At 37.8% G+C, this 20,152-nt stretch overlaps 1 protein-coding gene across 4 annotated transcripts in view; it reads right to left on the reverse strand.

Annotated features, from left to right (window-relative positions):
- The window catches only part of SYT9 (synaptotagmin 9), a 77,269-nt gene that overhangs the window by 20,586 nt on the left and 36,531 nt on the right, over positions 1 to 20,152 (reverse strand). For all 4 annotated transcript variants that reach the window (XM_027906122.1, XM_027906120.1, XM_027906119.1 and 1 more), the window contains exons 2-3: positions 17,452 to 17,803; positions 14,407 to 14,953 (exon numbers count right to left, since the gene is read on the reverse strand). In XM_027906122.1, the coding sequence (XP_027761923.1) occupies positions 14,407 to 14,953; positions 17,452 to 17,803 (899 nt within the window). The remainder of the gene's footprint in view (positions 1 to 14,406; positions 14,954 to 17,451; positions 17,804 to 20,152) is intronic.

Here is a 20,152-nt window from a genome sequence, read left to right on the forward strand (position 1 = left end):
GGCTTCTCATCCCACTAAAAAGTAATGCAAGAATTATTATTTAAGTTGGACTTTTGAAAAGCAATTATTTTCTGTTTGCAGGTCCTTTTAAGTTTAGTGCCAATTCACATCCAATGGGTTTATGAATCTAGATCTCCTACCTTTTTTTTCTATGAGTTACATAGTGATTTTCTTCATTTTGTTTGAAAGTTATTTTTAATTTTCAATAGGTACTTTTCCTGGGTATCCTTGTGATTCTAAAGCCAATGATCAAGTGTACTTCTGTTGAAATTTCTCCATGTGTTTTGTTTCTCTAGAGACAATCTTGTCATGTTATGTCATGCATCCCCTCAGGTCAGGGAACTGTGAGAACACTTCATGTGTTTTCTGGCAAAAAGCATCTTCATTTCTAGAGTTCCCTGATGATGAAATCCTGTTACCTTTCAAACTGACTTGTTTACTATTAAGTAGTGCCACTAAATACATAAAGCTGGCTTGTGACCTGTCGCCTGTATAAACAGTAACAGTGGTGCCTTGCAGACTCCCATGTGCCATCCACATAAAGTTTCATCCACCAGAGAAAAGGTGAAAATGGATCATTATGGCTTAAAACCATGTCTGAGACCATTCCATGTAACCTGCCATTAGACTGAATGCACAATGGAATTTCTCAATATGCATTCTACTAGTAACACTTCTCCATAAAATTATCCACTTTTAACAACAGAAAAGCCATTTCCATAGAAGTTTCATTTACTTCTTAGTAATTTATTTGAATGGGTCATATAGAAAAGAAAATCTCAAAAGAAAAGTAAATTTCAAAGGGAAGCAGCCAAGGCAAAGAGATTACTTCACCACTGGCAATATGCTGTTAATAGGTAGGGTGCAAAGGTGTGGAGTTTTACTGCTTTGATTGTCCTTTCACAGTCATTCCATTTTAATTGCAAGTTAAATGGAAGAATAGAATTATGGACATTAAGGTTAATCCTAAAAAATACAGTTATTAAATATATCAAAATAGATGGACCCTAAATCTTCAATACTGCAAAATTACCTCATTTTATAATTTAGAATCTCTCTGGTTTCCAAATACAAAATAAATTGAAATAATAGAGGGAGGAAGAATGAAAAAGACAATAAAATTAATGATAACAAGACAGTGTCATTCCAGAAGTGTGCGAAGGAGGACTGCTTTCATCCTTTGCTTCTCAAACCATCACACTTCTACATCTGGTTTGCTTCTCAAGCCATCACCACTTTCTACAAAGAAAATTGCACATCTGTATGAGGAGAGATGTTGGAGGTTTAGTGGTTCTTTTTTGGGGGTGGGGAGGGAAACATGGGAGAGAAGGCAAGCTCTTCTGTTTCCTCTCAGAGATGCAAGTGACAGTTTCATAACAGACTGCTCTGTAAAATTTGCTGACTGCAGAACATGCTGAGATGCTGTTGGTATCTCATGCTTTCAGAACAAATCTCCCTGCCTCACTTCCCCAAAGAATGCTCTGGAATCTCTGGTGATCCAGTGACATGGGGTTACTTCTACCACTTCTCTCAGGCTACTCCAGGAACATTTCAGTGTTTCTCAGTATCTTAATTGCTGATACTACCCAAATTCATGCAAATCCAGCCACCTTCCTTTCTTCAGAGATAGTTCTGGATTATTGCCATTAGGACACTTAAGCTATGTGGATCTGCTAATGAAGAATTTATGCTCTTGCTGTGCATTATCTACCTACCTTACAAATAAACACAACCCTTTAATCTTGAATCTGCTAGGCAGTTTACCAACCCAGTACTACATCTACTTAGGAGCCATACAGAAAGAAAAGAGCTTTAAAATAAACAAAAGACTATGAGGAAGCTGAAGGAAGGTGAAGAAAGAAGACAGAAATCCATTTTAGAAAATGCAGACTCTGAAATCAAGTGTATCATCCAGGTGTCTACAGCATGAGCAGGGGAAGATGTGACTGGGCAGTGTGTGATAACAGTTCTTTTTCTGTAATGCTCGTTCTCTATCAGATGTGTTAGTGCCTCCCTATTATATTTAGATATGCACTGGAGGCAATTTTAGGGCCACTTCAGTATGCATGTTTTCTCTCTTAAAGAATGCACAGAGGGTACGGTAAGATGTGAGATAAAGAGAGCACTAAATATAGAAGTGCTTTAATGGTTTATGTCCACAAAAAAATGAGTCAACAGAACTCCCTCCTCTTAGCAGACTTTCCTTCTAACTCATTTTACCTTGCATGTGCTACATGTGAAACGCACCTAGAGAGGAAAAGGATTGTCTTCTGCAGCTTGTTTTGTTCTTTCCCATGGAATCATGTGCACATGTGTGAAGCGTGTATGGTGAGCTGCCCAGACTTGTACCTGGTTATGTTTATATTCAGAATAAATAAATAAATATATTCAGTACCTACTTGCCCACGGGTAGGAAAAAAAGTAGCACTTTTAGACAGCCTGTGAGTGATTCAGTAAACAGTATGTCACAGTCACTTGGATGCCTTCTCAAATTTTCAGTTTAGTTGCTTATAATTTAAATAATTTGATGGTTTTTAGATGAAATCAGAGTTGTGAATTGACTTGTTCTAAATGGCAAGTTCACTTTAGGTCTCTGTTAGTTTGATTTTGGGTACTCATTTTGCCACCTTGACAGGGCCTGACTTCAATTTTTTGGAAGGAAGTATGAATTTAGTATATTTATCTCTGACCATCCTGAGTCATAACTTTTGAAGCAAAACTATCTGAAAAGAAGGGTAGTATCTTTTGTGTGTAGGCTGATTTAGCACCGAAAAGTTTTCTGAAATAAGTAACATTTGAGAAGAACAGAAGTGGCTGGATGGGGATGAAGAAAGTGAGCATCTACTGCTATAGATACTTGTTTGGTTTTAAAAAATATCTGTATTTTAATGAAAAAAGTATTACTGTTATACATAGGATGAAAAGGTTTTTATATGTTATTTCATAATAAAGTCTTTATATTGAATGAACTGTTTTTCATGGCTTTCCCAAGAATGTTGATACTCTCTCTATATAGAGTAAGGTGAAGGATTTGGAAAAGGAACTGGTAAATGAGAAACCATGCTGAGCTACCTAAAGGAATGGGTCAGGGATGCTCTGCAGAAACCTGGAGGGAAAATAATTTGTTTTCATTCCATTAGGAAGGCTACAGCCAGGCAAAAATTGAAGATGTGGTTATAGAACTCAGCTAATTTCTGATGGAGAGATTTCTATCTGCTTTCTCCAAGAAGAAAGGTGATAACTCACTCGTATTTTACCCATCAAATTTTGGGGGAGGATAAGTACCTACAAATCTTTGTTGAGTAGGTAATTGTCATGTATTTCTTTTACAGAGAGGAATAATAGGATGGTAATTTGCTTGTTCTGCTGTTCTAGTACGTTTTCTGATGTGTATCTCAAGTGATCTGTTTAATTATTTCATACGGCTTTTTGTACTGTTTACAAGATACTATTTCCAAACTATAGCAAGAGAATATGCATGAAATCCTAGCTTCAGTGGAAATTCTTTCCCTGACTTTACAGTACAGTCAGGATTCAATCCTAAGCACTACTTGTTTCTACCTGCATAAGATGTTGTGGTCCCAGTAGAGGAAAGTTTGTTGTTAAATTAGCATTTACTGTAAGAATCTGTGCTCAGTGAAGTATAAACATGAAAGCTTTTCATTATTTTTAAGTGATTCCTTTCTTCCTCATGATCATAAATAACTCTCTAGGGTGCTCAAAACCAAAGTCTGCTGTTTTCTTTCTATCATTTCTGTACACAATTTTGTTCCACTTTACTGCATACATATTTATTTTATTGTTGGGGTTGTTCAGAGGAGTTATGGTAATATAGATCAGATGGTTGATTAAACCATAACTGGCTTTGAAAACTACTTATAAAACCCCAGCATGCTTTTAAAAAGAAAACACATATAGAGTTCTATGAATTCTGAAAACAGATATAAACAATGCAGTATGGGGTACTGTTCTTTTGTTCTTCTGAGTTAACTTTCATAGTGTTTGGATAGAAGCTTCCATATAAATGGAAAATTTTACATGTTGGATGATACGGCTTATGTACTATTCACTGCTCCTTTTGAAAAAAATTCACTGCAGAAAATGGAAGAGGTGATGTTGGGTAGGAGGGGCGATGGATTAGAGGAAGTTAATAATTGATTGCCTGGCAAGCAAGGTTATATTTTCTGATGTTGTGATAAACTGCTATTTTTTAGATGCCAGATTTGACCCAAGTATCTGAGTGGGGAATTTTATCCCTATAGTTCACATAATCAACTGTGAAAACCTCCAGCTGCCAGTTGTTTTCTTCTACCATGCCCATCACAAGAAAGATGCCATCACTAGTCAGAAATCTTCTTCCAGGTGGTGTACGTAGCTTTAATTCGGAGTTTGCCTGATGAATGGAGTAGTTAACGATTAAGCATTCACTGAGGTAAGAGGTAGTTGTGACTACTGTTTTCTCGAATAAATAGAACAAAGTGTTTAATCAAGCAATGAAGGGCCAGGAACATGTAGCTACATAAATCTTAAATGTCATAATACCACAGACAATGCTAATGCAATCATTTGAGCCTGTGACTTCACCAAAGTATATTGTGTGAAATCCTCACTCTGATTCTCTGCTAGGGAGCCACAGGAAGGCTCAGGCATTGCAAAAACCTGTATGCTTCATTTATCCCTGTGATTACTAATAGTGACTTCAGTGAGACTAGCTAAAGAATATCCATAATTTTAGAATTTGGGTGTGCATTATGAATTGCCTTTCAGTGTTTGTGACAACTCGTGCAGAATTCAGAGATTTGTGTGTGTGTGTCATTTAATCTTCCCTAGGCAAGAACAAAAGGAGGTTGTTGTGGTCTGTTGGATTTTTTCAGAAAACAGTTGTTCCTGATACATATGTATTCTGAATGTTTAGAGAAATGAGTATTCATGAGGAGAAATTAAATAAAACAGTAAGTTAAAAGGAAGATCTCTGCTCTAATGATGTCATAAACTTGGCGCTGATAAATCTTCATGAAAAACCTTTTAGTCAGGTTATAGGTGCTCAGTTTTGGCAATGTTTCTTTAGCTCTGCTCTCAGAAGAATAGCTAACTTACCATGAAAGAGTGATGCCTTTCTGTCCCTCTTACCTTGGATAGTTTGACTGCCAAGTAACCTACTTTTTGCAAAGTGAAAGACTGGAAGAGCATAGCTATATATTTTTCTGCAGTAACCTGAGCAAGGTTCTCTACAGAGCCTTGGCAGCAACCCTTGTGCTCTGAAGGGCTGTAGCTAAAGACAGAAAAGCTGTCGTGTAAACAATTAGGGCCTCCATAGTATTTGGAATTATACTTATTGACCATATAACCAAATCTTAGCAAAATGCTTTGTATATCCTTTGAAATTTCTACTCTCATTTATGTCAGTTCAGTTGTTTCATCTATTTCTTTCAAATAGCTATAAGTTTCCTAGACTTGGAGAAAAGTTAGAAAAGCTACAGGTACATATATAGATACATATTGTGGGAACAATATGTCCTTTTCCACAAGTCAGATCAAACTTCAGCTGCAGCTGCTGATGTTTTGCCCCTACATAGGCAGTGGGGAGGCCTGATTATGTAGCCAGTGGTATGGCCTTATCTTAATTTTGGCAAGATCTACAATTTAACCTGTAATCATAAAACCCATGCCTCACAGCACTAGTTATGATCCAGTAATTCTTCCCCTTTATAAAGATGATACTTTGTCCTCTGTAACAGGACTCTTGCTACAGATCTTGGAATAGTGAAAGGTAAAAGTGTGAGATGGATTATGTCCTCTAACAAGACTTGGAAAGGGGTCAGACAAATCACTGGTGAGAAAAGAGCCTGGGTACAGTGGTAACTGTATATTCACATTTTAGGTTGTGTTAGGATGCCTGTTGGGTATAATGTGCCAGTGGTTCTTCCCAAATACCTTGGCTATGCCCTTCCCAAAGAATCAGTACATCCTGGTAAGAGTTCTGGGAACAGTTATAGTGAGCCCCTACGTAAATAGCAACAAAAAGTCCTCTTACTGCTTAAATACAAGACCAAGGCAAACTAACATGAAACCTGGGTAAACAGACTGTACACAGAGGGAAACTGTAAAACTCTGAAATACTCTGTTTGGTGTAGAAAGGATGCCTGATGGCTGTGATTTCTAGTGGGGATTAAAGGCTTAAAATGGCTTGAGGCTTTTCACATAAGCACGGCATGATCAGAGGGAAGAATACTTTCAAGTTTGGTTCCAAATACTGAAACTTCATTTAAAGTGTAGGATTGTTCAGAAATTTTGATGAATCCATAAGCTACTGAATTGCTTTCTGTGACCTCTGCTAGAAAAAAGAGACAGAGTAAGCATTCCCAAAACTGTTTAATAATTAAATGCATGTTTGAAGTGATTTGTTTCCCTGCCTGGCTAAATACATGTTTAAACTGAAAGTTATGTAACCCTGTAGAAAAAAAGACTATGGCACAGACTAATCCTGAATTTTGTGCAGAATGGTTACAACCAAGATCCCCTTAATACAGCTATTTTAGTCTTAGCTCTGTGTGAGTGTTCTTTGCTCATCTTCAAGAATTGCTGCCTGTGAATTGTAAAACACTAGAGCAGTATTTTTTGTGTGTGTTTGCTGCTCCCACTGACAATTTTGGATGGTATAATTGAAGGACAGGCTTGGCTGACTGGGATCACAATTTGGCTTTGCTTTATGTGCAGTGTGTCTGTTACTGTGAGCTCTCTGAGATCCTTGTTTGATAGAGATTTCTGGAAAAAAATAATTGGCAGAGGAGGGTGAGAAGAAAGAGGAACAGGGACGTGTAGAACAGGGACTGTTACAAGACACTCCCACTAAGCAGGAAACAGGAATTTAGGATTGTGTCTAGCCTTTTTCAGTGTGCAGCTGATGCGTGGAGGAAAATGTTCTTCATACATTATTGTTGTTCTGGGCCTATTGCACCAGGGAAACGCACGACACAAGGACAAAAGACAAAGCTCAAGAATATGGAGCATTGATGGGCAGGGGAAGAACCAGTTTAGGAAGCAGATTTTCAATTTCATAAGGAGTGTTGAGTTATTTCCATTTTGAAGCAGAATATCCCTTGCTTGACTTGAAACATTTTGCTTTGATAAAAATCAGGATTTTTTTTTCCTATTTAATCTTTCAAGACATAAAAAAGTATAGCAATAGAAGGGCATTCCAAATGAGAGATCAAAACATCTTATTCTGGAACTTCAGCCTTCTCAAAACACTGACTTTGAAACACTTTTTTTTCTTTTAAATTCTTTAACTGGAATGGTGACATTTTTACTATGTGGGTTTCTTTTTATTCTTTTGCCTGCTTTAATTTCTTTTCTTTGGTTGTTTATTTGTATGGTTTTTTGTAGAGAAATATCCATCTTGAAAAAGCTCCCTTGGAAACTGTGATGGCCCTGCTCCTGGGTTCTGCAAACTTCATGTGGTACATACACATATAAACAACTCTCTGAATTACAATTTTCTTAAACTGCTCCCATACCCCAAATAAATGTTAGCTAAAGCTTCAGTGATATTCCAAGATTCATCCTGTTTCTGGCTATGCCTGTGGAGTTACAAGGCAAGGTAATCACTTGCACAGAACAGTCTTTGTTACTTTTGGAGCCAAGCTTTGAGTGCTTGTACCACCAACTGAGGACCAGAAAAGCTGCATCACAAACCACTGTTCTTCAAAGCATTTGACTTTTTTTTGCTGTTGACCCTTCGCAAGTTTTATTGAATGTTATTCTCACAGTTACCCAGTTGTTCCAAGCAGAATTAGGCATATGATGTCTTTAACTTTTCTGAAAACACTCGTTAATATTTTATCTCTACCCTATGCAATTGTAGATAACTATCTGTTTAGCCATGGTGAGTGCTGACCCTCATCATTTAAATGCAGGTCATTTCTGACAGATCTTCTCCTACAAAGTCATTAGTAAAATCATTAGACTAAAAAAGAAAAAAAAATACAAAAAGAAAAGCCCAGTTTTGAAAATAAACCTATTTAAACATGTGGTCATAAAAATTTGAAAAAAAAAAAAAAAGTAAGAAAAACACTGGCTGCACCTGTTTTCCACTGTACAATCAGTATGTTGTGCTGATGTTGAAAACTAATTAATTTCTGTTTCATCCATAGTGTAGTAAATCTGAAGGATTAAAGATCTGTGACTTTTCATCATCTTTTATCTGTGAAATGGATCATTACACATGCACTTTTATTTTTTCTGAAAATTTGACTAAGAATAGTCAGAAAAAATCATGCAACAAAAGGTGATATTGTGACTTTGGAGAAGATGAATATCCACTGACCTGCCTCTCGAAGGTAGCTATGCTTTCTGTATTTTTGAGTTCTTCTGAGTTTGCTTGTGGGTTTGGTGTTTTGTTTTGGGGTTTTTTAATAAGTTTATTAAGTGAGGTGAATCTTACCTCTTGCTTTTACTGCCTTAAGTTGTCTAGTCATGAAATAACTGATGCTCCTAAGCTTTTGCCATGCTTTACCATGGGCAAGATGCATGAGTCTGCAAATCTCTTTCTTCTGAAGAGACTGGCATTCGCAAATCAGTTTATTTGGTACATCTCCACATCAATAACTGGTTGTTCACCTGATGCAAAAACTACGTGGTTAAACAAGTGGAACACTAGGTTAATACCAGATATTTTTTCTGTATTACTAAAAAAAAATGAAAATAAAAATCAATTTGTGTTTCTCTTTTATTGCCACAGTCCTAAAAAAGAGATTTGGACCTTAACATTGATGGTTTGGATTTGAATTCATACACAGAGGCAGAGATTTGGTTTGTTTCTGTTCCTCCTCAAACTGCTAACTCAAAAATTTTGTTAACCATTGTAAATATTTTAAATGCTTTCCTGAGCTCTTGCTCAATGCCATTGTTTCTCTAAACCCTGCAACTTGCCAGAACAGGGATTTCAGAAATACTAGCTAAAGCATCTTGACAAGCTAAACAGTTTTTAGATGGAGTAGGTGGACTTAGCTGACTTCCTGCCAGCTACAGTGTCTGCACACTGTCGAAGGAGATAAGCAGTGCTACACCGAGTGGATTAAGGCTGGTGCCAGGAATCTGCAGATTCTGGACCTGGTCTCATTTCTGCTATTAGGAGTGCTGTGATTTAAGCAAGTTACATCCCTTTCGCCCAAGTCTGTTCTGCTGTCTGTGAATTAGGGACAATATTTACCTATTTCTTTCAAAGAAGGAAGTTTATTTTCCTCAGTTTTTGAGGGTTTAAGCCCTAAGGACCATGACCTCCACCTATGAATCTGCATTTGGCAGACAATGAATTGCTCACAGCCTGGTTCTGAGCAATGCAACTTTTGAGGAAGGTTTTTTCAGTTTGATGTCAGAATAGTTTTGAATTGGAAAAATCTCGCAAGTTTTGTCAGATTTCAATATTTTATACTTTTATCATGCTTTCAATAAAGAACTGAAAAAAAAAATTAGTGTCTTTTTGTTTCTCTTCCACACATGCTGTTATTGGCACTATCATCTCTGAAATAGAGAACTTGAAAATTCCATGTGGTGATCTTATGATTCCAGTTGCATCTCAGTTATACAACATAAATGCCTAAAAATACAAATTCTCAAATTTTTCTTTCTTGGGCAAACTTGAGAACAACAGCAGTGAACAAGTAGCATTTTTAAAATGCAGAATTACAAACACTTGTAACCATCCTACTTTTTAAATCTCTCTTTTTCAAAACACCAGCATGCATATCAACATACATTCTAAATTCATTATTTTTAAAATACTTTTTGTTTCCTACTTCTGTGCAAACCTAGCTCATAATTATCTGACACACTGTTGTATTCTTGACCACTACTAAGACCCTAAAAGAGCTTGAAGATTCTTACAAAGAGATGCAATCAATTTCTTGCCTTTAAAACTTGTAGCATATGCTGGCTCTTTCAGGATGTCAGAGTGAGCAACTTGATATACAGCTCATGTTTCTTCACAGCTTTGAACTCTCCAAAGCTATCTTTTGGGTTTCAGTGAACCATACACATTCCTTAAAGTCTGTGGCATGTTACTTCTCAAATTCTACATGTATTACCCAGGGTCTTCTCTAAATGTATTACCCAGAGTCTTCTTTCTGTAATCTCTTCCCAGTTTCAGAAATATTTCCTTCTCTATTTTCACTCTCCTTTTGTACCCTGACCTATTGTTTTATAACTTTGGGTGCTGGATGCTACACTCTTCAACTTAGTTAGAAACAAGTGAAGTACTTCAAGACAGTCGTATTCAAAACAGAGTAACCCTTTGAATCCTTCCTAGTCCTCCAGTTGTTTGTAGGTAAAGAATAAACCATGGTTTGAATGAGACCAACTGCTTTCTACCTTTATCAGGTTTTCAGTTTACTTAACACCTTCACAGAAGTTGACAAAGAGGCTCAAAGGAATCACAGATAAGGATAAATGGTAGCTGTCATTCAGGTAGCTACATTTTACAGAATATTAGGTACATAATCACTACAGATCTTGTTGTAAATATCCTTTCAGGAAAGAATGTTACAGAAATATTCACAAAAACAGATTAGTTCAAACTCATGGTAAAATGAGAGAAAGGTGCCAATGGGGTGTTATGATTAAGGGGTTTTTTTAAGTGTATATATAAAGTTAGACATTCATAAAAAGAGCAGTGTTCATTGTACCAGTGCCCAGATATTAAACATAACTATATTTGACAACTAAAAAATAGTATGAGTGGCAGAAACTATATACACCGTAACAAAGTCAGAAAATTGCCTCCTAAAATGACGAGTCATTTTGGAAAATGCTGGTCCAGTTAAGAGTGGAAATATACATTGTTCTTTCTTAGTCTGATTACCTTCCTGGTCTAAGTTGAGGTCAAGTTTAAATACTCCTCTCTAGAAGGATCACCTGCTTAGTAAGTGCCAAAGGCTGAGCACTTTGAGAATTCAAACATTCAGTATGAAACAGAGCTAGATTTCTAGCTCACGGAAATCCTCTCTGTGCCCTGTAGCTGGTTGGTGATGTTTAACAAGCAATTCTTCAAAAAGGATTTGCCTTTCTGGGTGCACAACAAGTTATGCAAATGGATCTTCTTGGCATCTTCTGAAAGAGAAGGTTTTCCTTTATCTGAAACAGACTATCTGACACCTTCTTCCGTCATAGCTTTTCATTTTCTTTTGTGACAAAGTATATTTTTTTTTTGCCTGATCCCATCTGAGTTTGAAGATGGCAACCAAGGAAATATTAACCACTTTTTTTCTCTTCAAACATGCCATCAGTCGATGGAAATTACAAATGCAAAGAAAAAACCCCACCCCAAACCCTGATTATGTTTTAGATGCCCTTAAGCAAAAGATGACAACAAGAGAAACACAGGCTAAAAATAAAAAGCATCTTTTTTTTTTTTTCATGGTAAGCCAGTAACCAGTGTACATATTCAAAAAGCTTATCTAGTTCATTTCATGTTCATCTAAAGTTGATCCACGTAATTATTTCTCCCATTATACAGCCCATTGATGCCTTTTTTTCTGCTTAGAGAAAGTGTCAGTGTTACAGGAGAGAGATTTTATGCTCAGAGGACCTGGGATTAGAAGAACAATTTTGATATTGGAGATTCATGTTTGGCAGCAGATTGCTTTTAAGTATGTAAAAAAATTTTATGCTGACATGCATCTGTGTTATGAAATAATTTATCTTTAACTCTGGGATGGTAACAGATGTTATTGTCTAAGGAATGAAAACTGCTGGTTGGGGATAAAAAGAATCTTTGAGTATTATTAGAAAACAGAAGAAAGCACATGGCATAATAGGTCAGTTTAACCACACTGTTTGCAGTTAATCTGACATTTCAGGCATAATCTGCAGTGCTCACTTGAAGTAGGACATTTTGCCAGGCAGAGAAGGATTTGATACATTCTTTTATATCGCTGTGTCAAATTTGATTAGAACATAATGAAATGAAGAATGTAAAATAAAGGCCTTTGGGCTCACTGGTTGTGCAGTGCAATAAGACGCACAAGGAATTAAAATGAATGTACTCTTCAGAATTGTGTCAAACTTGTCATGTGTAGTTTGTGTGGAGCTTCCCTTTGTCTCATGTTTCCTTGGTTTATCCTTCCTGTGAGCACTCTTTGTTGATCTACGTTAACTGAATTTCCTTCAGTAATTTTGCCCAGAATTTGCTTGTTCTCCAGTATTATTATTTGAAACAACAAGGCGCTCAAATATAAAATCATTGAAAACCTGTGACAGTTGATACAGTTTTGGTTTGCAACCATAAACCTTCCCATGGTGCTCAAAACTTAGCAGAAATTTATTCCTGGGATTCACTAATACTTCCTGCTGGCTTGGAGAGCAGCCACAGGACCATTCACTGCAGCAGCTTCATGAGTAGCCCGCAGAATTCAGCTTCTGCTGTCAGTCTGAGAGATATCTGAGCTACACAGACAAGAAAATGGGCTCAAACTTGGTTACTTAAATGATGTGTGGAGGGTTTCTCATAACTTTATGAAGCAAGTTCTAACCTTTGAAATTTTGGAAATGTTAATTGGCAAGCTAAGTACTCCACACTTTCATTTATCTGATACTCTTATCTCAGAACTCACATTACACGAAATTGGATGTGTCTCCAATGTCCTGTGAGTCACTTGCTTTGAAAAGGTCTCTTCTAGCTGGAAACCCAGTCTAGATGGCAGGTTGTGTATTCAGTTTGGATAAACAGGGTTACACTTCTCACAGGAATTAGTATCAGAAGGAATTAATAAATGACTCATGTTTCAATCCTGCATTTAATTTCAGAGATTACAGAAAATCTGAATACAAATTACACACTGCATCATTTTTGAAATTTGGAAGGAGAAGTGATTCGAAAGAAAATACCAGAGCAAACCTTCTGCCTAAGTTAAAGCAGGGAAAAAGGACTTGTACACATCAGAGTAACTCCAGCATGCCTGTGCATTCAGCTTTCAGTTGACTGTAAAAAATGAAGTTGATCTTCAGATACTTAATGCTATATGAAGACAGCCTTTCATTTGGAATGACTTGTCAGCTGCTCCGTCACGTCCTTACTTGTCGCTTGTGGTTGAAAAGCAATAACTTCTCATACAAAAGCCAGGTTGCTCCTCTCTGACACCACGGCCCAGCCTGTATTCCGAGTGAGGAACTGTTGGTGCTGCTGATGCACTTCCATCCTTGTGTGGGACAGGACTGTGCAGTGAGTGTACATGTTCCACACACTGACCAAGGAGGCTGAGAAATCACCATAAACAATGGAAATATCCATTTTCAAAAAGAAATTCCAAACAAAAAAAAAAAAAAAGGGATTTCAGCAATTTGGTCTGTAATACAGGCATGGTACCAGACCACAGAGGTATATGATGAGGAACTGAACTCAGGAAAGTTATTTGTCTCAGAACATCCTTTACTTTTTAACGGCTTTTTATTCTCATCTAAGCATATGTTCAAATGCTTTCCTGAACCGAGGTCTAATAAAGTTACGCTTTGATCTTACTATTCATGATGTTTGGTTCATTTGACTCTAAAATGTGCACCCCATTTGAGTGTGGTTTGACATAACAAATGAAATATTTACTGACACTTGGCACTGGTACCTTCACCTCTGTGGATTTCTCTAATGTATCATTCTCACTGCGGGTCTGTCCTCTGGAAGATGTGTGGGATTCATTTCTAATGGCATTACAAGGAGGTTGGCTCCTGCCCTGAGAAGAGTTCTTTTTCAGAAGTAATTTCTGTGGTTTTGTACCCGATCACTGTTTGTATTCCTGCTCAGAATTTGATACCAGAGACTTTGGGATAACAGAAAAAGAGACTTAATGTACAAGTTTCCCATTTCCCTAAGAACAAAATTATGCCAAACAAAGAGTTAAACCAATTTGGATGTTTCACTGCTTTCACGGAACACTATTGTCTGAACTCTCTTTGACTGGATTATTGCTAGGGGGTTATCTGAATTTATGAGAATATAGTCTTTTGAAGGACTTAAAATCACTACATATAAAAATGTTGAATCTGCAGTTCTGGCTGATGAGTATGGTGTAATTTACATGACAAATTATGGAAAACACAGAAAAGTAGGCAAAGTAAGAAGAGTGTATTTCCTTAAATAAGTTTTAGATTAAGTAAGATTAAGAGAAGAACATTTCTACCCTATCAGCAGCACAATGACTAAACCCACTATATCATACATAAACATGCTTTGATATATCCAAAGAACAAGAAATTAGGACTGAAAATGCACTGTCATTTTCCTTGGATTAAGGTCAAAGCCTGAGAAATAGACAGAATAGAGTATTTTCCTTCATAAACTTAACAGACAATTTCATAATCACGTTAAGGAAATGAAATCAGAAAAAAAAAATCAAAAAGAAAAATTGTAATACTTACATTGGTGACATATTCAATATCCTTCCAAATATTACATTCCCTTGGAAAATCTGCCAAATCTAAAAAATTATCCACTATCACTTGGCCAATCAAGTCATGTCTGGAGAATCTGTCAAAGTCATATACAGAGAAATGGAGTTTCCTTCTGTTCAGATCATTGTATGGGACAGTAAATAAAAAAACTTCATCAAATACTGGATTTAGGGTCTTTCTGTGAACTTTAGTCTGGTGTTTTGTTTTCCTGTCAGGAAGCAGATATATCTTCACGTATGGATCTGATGTGCCAGAGAAGTCCTTTGCTGGCAGGTTGATGGCCTTGTGAATCTTCACTATCAGCTGCTCTAAATCGCAATCATATTTGAGAATAAAGTTCAGTTTTCCACATGCCTTGCTATTACTCCTCCGGCCATCATCCGTATCCACTGATCTTTGCTTGTACAGCTCTGGCTTAATGCGGCCGATCCCCGTCAGTTGCTCTTGTTTCTGAACCTGCTGGATGTTGAAGTCCGGGTTGGAGAGGTTCAGCTGTCTTCGGATCGAATTGTGCCTTAAGTGAAAATGAAAGAGTTGAAACCTACTGTGTTGAGGATAGTAAGAATCCAGGCACACACACTGTAGATCCTGCTCTCATTTGACATATTTTTGTAATGTACAGCTGGGTCAGACTTTTAATTCATGAAGGGATAAAGCACAAGACCCAGCAGCTGTGAGAGCTGACCTTCAGTGCTAATGTCACTCTATTTCTGTTTCCATGTCTGAAACCAAACCTGGCTGAAGAAGGTGACAAATGGAAATTCGTGGCCATTGCAAATCCAAGGGATCTATATCTTATTAGCAAGTATAGTGTGACACAAGAACTCTAGCTATTTTTATCACTGGCCATTTTTGACTGAATCCTGTACATTAATGCCTACAAAATGAGTTTCATTATGCAAATGGCAGCAGGGTCAAATGAGCTTGCTGATTTCTAGTTCAGAGGTAAAGCTGGACAAAGGAGGATGCTTCCTGACATCTCTGCATTTTAATTATTTGTTGATTTCTACAATTAACAAGTGAGCTGTTCTGGCTTGAAATCATTTGTTGAACACCCCAGCAATTGTTTGGGTTTTTTTCTCTCATACCTGATGTAATGAGCTCTGTGTTACTTTGGCTGAAAAACTCCTTTAGTTTTATTACTCAAGGATAAAAAGTTGCTTTAATATTCAGTCCTGTGAAATTTATTACCTGGAGTCCCTCACTTATTGTGACTGAAATTTCTCCCTAGTGAATGGTAACAGAAATCAAATTTGCAAATCCTGTTGGGGTAGGGAGATGGGAAAGTTGGATTAGGTAAAATCCTAATCTTATCTGAGTGGGGTCCTATTTTATCATCCTATTCATATTGAGCAGTCACTCGGTTATTGGTGTACCGTGAGCTGTGGTTGAACACAGAAAGAGCACATGAAAAATGCTAGCAGAGGATTAGTCCAAAGCTATTTATATTGAATCTAATCAGCAATAGTTCCTCCTCTATCACTGTTCATTCATTCCTTATGAATATCTGTTTTTGCATGCTTAAAAGAGGAATAGCCTCTTCTGTACTATCCTAAATTTCTTCTCTCGTTGCATAATAAATACATTATCTTACAGCTATACATTAGTCATTTCCAGGATAAAATATCATCATGTAACCAAAAAAATAAGTATTTTTTAAACCCTTAAGCTCCTCATTGCAGTGGCAGGTGCAGAATATCCTGTGGAGGAATAAAAAGGAGGGCACTTCAGAGACATCTTAGCAGTGACTGTAGCAGGGGCAGCTGCCTGGTCTCTGTGGCCACAGAGGAAAACCACAGCTGGCTCCCCAGTTACAGCAGAAAGCAGCAAAGACAAGGGTGATGTCTCTGCTGAAGGAGGCAGGACAAGGAAGACAGGCCCCTCCTGCTCAGTCAAAGAGTCTTTCGGAGAAGACCTGGGCAAAAGTAAGGGGCTCTGAAAGAGAGGGGTTTGCTGTTCTGTGCCAACGAACGGCATTGAATAGGGAAGGGACCTGGAAAAAGGATCCCTTGGGGGCAGAGAGCCAGTATGACACCTGCTGTAGAGGGTCAGCCTGGGAACATGGCCAGAAGAAAGATCTGCACAGGAGAGAAGACCTCGTCTTTGCACTCAGGATGCTGAGGCAAGTTCTTTTACAGACTGAGATTAGCACTTGTAATGCTCTGGGAATGTCTCAGATTCTTTCCGAGACATGTTCTGGACAACTTGCAATTACTGAACTGGCTGCTGTCATCTCACCCATGTTTCAGGTATGCCTGCAGGATAGAGTCTTCATTAAATCTGCTCTTGCAGATGGCCAGAAAGGAGGCTAGCAAAGAGCCACTGGGCTAGTGCTGTATCTTCTCCAGCTGCAGTGCATCTGCTTTGACTCAGATATTTACTGGCTTTTCATATGCTGATCTTTTTTCTTACTGTATGAAACATAATCCTTTATCACCTGCCCCTGCACATACTCTCACCCTCACCCTTTCCTCTTTCCTCAACTGGTTCTCCAGTTCCCCTGGAGATTTTGCTGACTCTTATTCAGTCCCTTTTCCCCCCACAGTCATGACTGTGGCTAAAATCTATGATTTTTAGTCCTATTTCTAACTCTTACAAGTGTTTCATTAGCTTGCCCTACTTTTCTTCTTTGGTTGTTTTAAAAATCTTTGAGGAGATATTGCTGAGTGCTCAGCATCAGTGCTCAGTGCAAATGAATATGCTTTACAAGCTAAATCTAGGCTGTTCTGGTGCTTTTAAGGGACACACAGTGCTCTGCATTATCCAGCTTCTGAGGGAGAAGCACAAATGAGACAGTAGTTTACAGAGAAGTGGAACAGGATTGTGATCCTGTCCTTTCAACCTACGAGGTTTGTGCACCTCAAAGAATAAGGTTTGTGTGATTTTTTTCTTTAAAAGAACATGGCAAGGAGATGATACATTTTTATCAGATCATTGTACTGGATAATCAAGCTGTCCTTTTTGGACTGTATCTGTATTCATTAATATCAGAGAGAAACTGGAGTAACTGACCGAGCAGAAGAGGTGGGTTCAGTGATCTGACGATGCATTCGCACATTGTAGATGCAGTTCTCCTTCGTTCCCACCTCAGTGTCTAATGGAATATCAGGGGAGGTATGGCTGATCTTCATGGAGGACTCTGGATAGGCTGTAGGCTGACCCAGATAATCCTCACTGTAGTCATGGTCACTGGTCTCTGTGTCTGCATAGTTCAGTGATTCCTGCTTGTTGTCTTTGTTCCCAAATGGCAGACCATGCTCTCGCCAAGGGATCCAACACAGCTTCCAGGATACGAACAGAGAGACACCAAACAGAGCAAGACCACAGGCTGTGACAACTAAGGAGAGCAAGCTTATTGAGATATCTGCAAACAACAGAAACACAGCCATGTCACTTCTCTGTGCTCTCTGGAGCTCTGTATCTCTGAAGCATCACTATGGGAAGTAAAAGATCTCCTGATTGCAGATCCACAAAAATTAAATTCTGGTTCCTGCAACAGTCATAACATACAAACATATTAAAAGTTCTACTTCCACCCCCCTTCCCCCCAGAAACTTGTTTGGAATTCAGTTTAAGGCTTACCTTGATAGAACTTGGCTTATATTTTCCCTCCAAAAGCTGAATGGTATGAAAGGTCATTCTGAATATAAAAAGGGGTTGTTCACTTGCTCAGTCAACTTTCTACTGATGAAAGAGCTGTGTCTGCAGCATATTTTGCCATTTTTCTTCCTTTTATGTAGGGCAGTTTCCTCCACCTGCTTTACCAGATCCTACTACCTTCTTTTCCAGAGACTGTATTACAGTTAAACACCATGAAAATATGTACAAAAGTACATATGTGACCTGAATTTTTTTAGGCATTCAGCTGGTGTATCTTGGTTTGTTATTTTAATTCCATTCCTTCTAATTTTAGATTCATTCCTATCTTTGCAAATTATTTTGACTATGCCTTGCTATCCATAATTTAACTAGGATACCAGTATCTCTTAGAAACAGAAAATTTTCTGGTTGCTTTTTGTTTGTTTTCTTGTTTGTTTTAAACTCCAAAAGGTCTTCTTTTCTGTTTCCAAACTTCTGATATATAAGGAATGTGGACACGAGTTTTCTGTTGGTTTTCCCCATATTTCCAGCATTATCCTACTCCATCAACACAAATAAATTACAATTGGAAGAGGTTTTTGCTCTGTTTTGCTTTAAGTTGCACATTGGGAAAATGACTCAGTGGAGCAGCTGTTTTTATTGTTACAGTATTTTTGAAATTAGTCTCTCTGTGGATTACACAATACATCATGCCTTAAACACAATTAGTGAGAATTCTATTTTACTGCCTTAAATTATAAACACAAGCTGATCAAAGCAATTTTTCACACTGTGTAGGTTCAGAATGTCAGGCTGCATCTCTCTAAGCAAACAGCTAGCCTAAATTTTCAAAGGATGACATGAGGTTGAAATGTACTGCTTCTACCAAGACAATTATTTAAGAATGACAATTCAGATGAAACAGCCCCAATCCATTTGAAAGGAAAAAAAAGAATTTTTTTTTAAAGTGGAAAAGTCAATACCTTCTGTCCCTGCTGTGAATCTCATTCTCACTAGCCAGACAGATTAAATTTCCTCAGAGGGGGGTAGTGACACTTCAATCCATTTCACACGGGAGCTGTCCAGTTTACTTTGCATGCTGAAAACTAATTTCAAACAATTTTAGACAGCACAGCCCTTTCTGTCCCTCTCCAAATCACATGAAGACAAAGCTCATTAAGAGTGGGGACAGCACAGCAGCTGTTTGGAATTACAGCAAAGAGTTTGAGAGCTGAAATTAATTAAATAAATTCCTCCCATGCATAAAAGGCAATTTGGAAGAAAGTAGAATGGTCTTTCTTGATAATTTTTGAATATTTTTTGGTAAACAAGTCTGGCAGTGGAGGCAGAGCACAACCTCTCTGTTTGATTAAAAAGCTGAGGATCTAGGGTGCAGTAGTAAAAGAAAACCTTCAGAAAAAAGCAATTTGTCTTGGATTTCCTGGAGAAGAAGGAAGAAATGCATCAGAAGTCTGCAAAAAGGCCTCTTGTTATAAAGAACTGATTCAAGTAAATGATCCAGCATTGAAAGAAATGAGAAACTTGGAGCTGTCAGAATCAGCCAGAAGATTACAAGATGAGAACTGAAGACTGCCCAATGCCAAGGATGTGTGAATTTGAGGAATGATTTGAAAGGCAGACCAACAGTCCCCTAATCTTGCAGGTGACCTTAGCAAAGGACAGTCTTCTAAAGAACTGAAATCATGAGAAAAAATACATGAGGACAGCATGAACTGCTTTCCATTTGGAGTGCTTTAATAACATACTTCTGCACTTGATAATGTAACATCCTTATCTCATAGCTTACTTCCAGAGAAGGTGGGTAGTAAACAGCTCAGGTAACTTGCCATGTCACAGCATAAGAGGGGTTTCTTTTTCCGTTATCTTGGCTTTACTTCTTCCTGACTCCTATGTGTCAGAAAGAAGTTTTTGGTTCTGTGGGTGGAAAAGGGACCATCATGTATCTGTCTTACTTCTATGGAACACACCAAAGGGCAGCACTCTAAGCGGTTACCTTTCACTGGACAGTGATTTTCATATCCTCCACACACCTGCTTGGCAATTTTCAACAATTGGGTAAATCCAGTGTGAATACCTGGGGTAAGTGCAGTCCCAAGTGAAGAGGTTTGTGGTG

Source organism: Empidonax traillii, unplaced genomic scaffold, assembly GCF_003031625.1.
Source record: "Empidonax traillii isolate 1590-97213 ecotype Southwest subspecies unplaced genomic scaffold, ASM303162v1 scaffold1249:size145682, whole genome shotgun sequence".
In the NCBI taxonomy this organism is placed as follows: domain Eukaryota; kingdom Metazoa; phylum Chordata; class Aves; order Passeriformes; family Tyrannidae; genus Empidonax; species Empidonax traillii.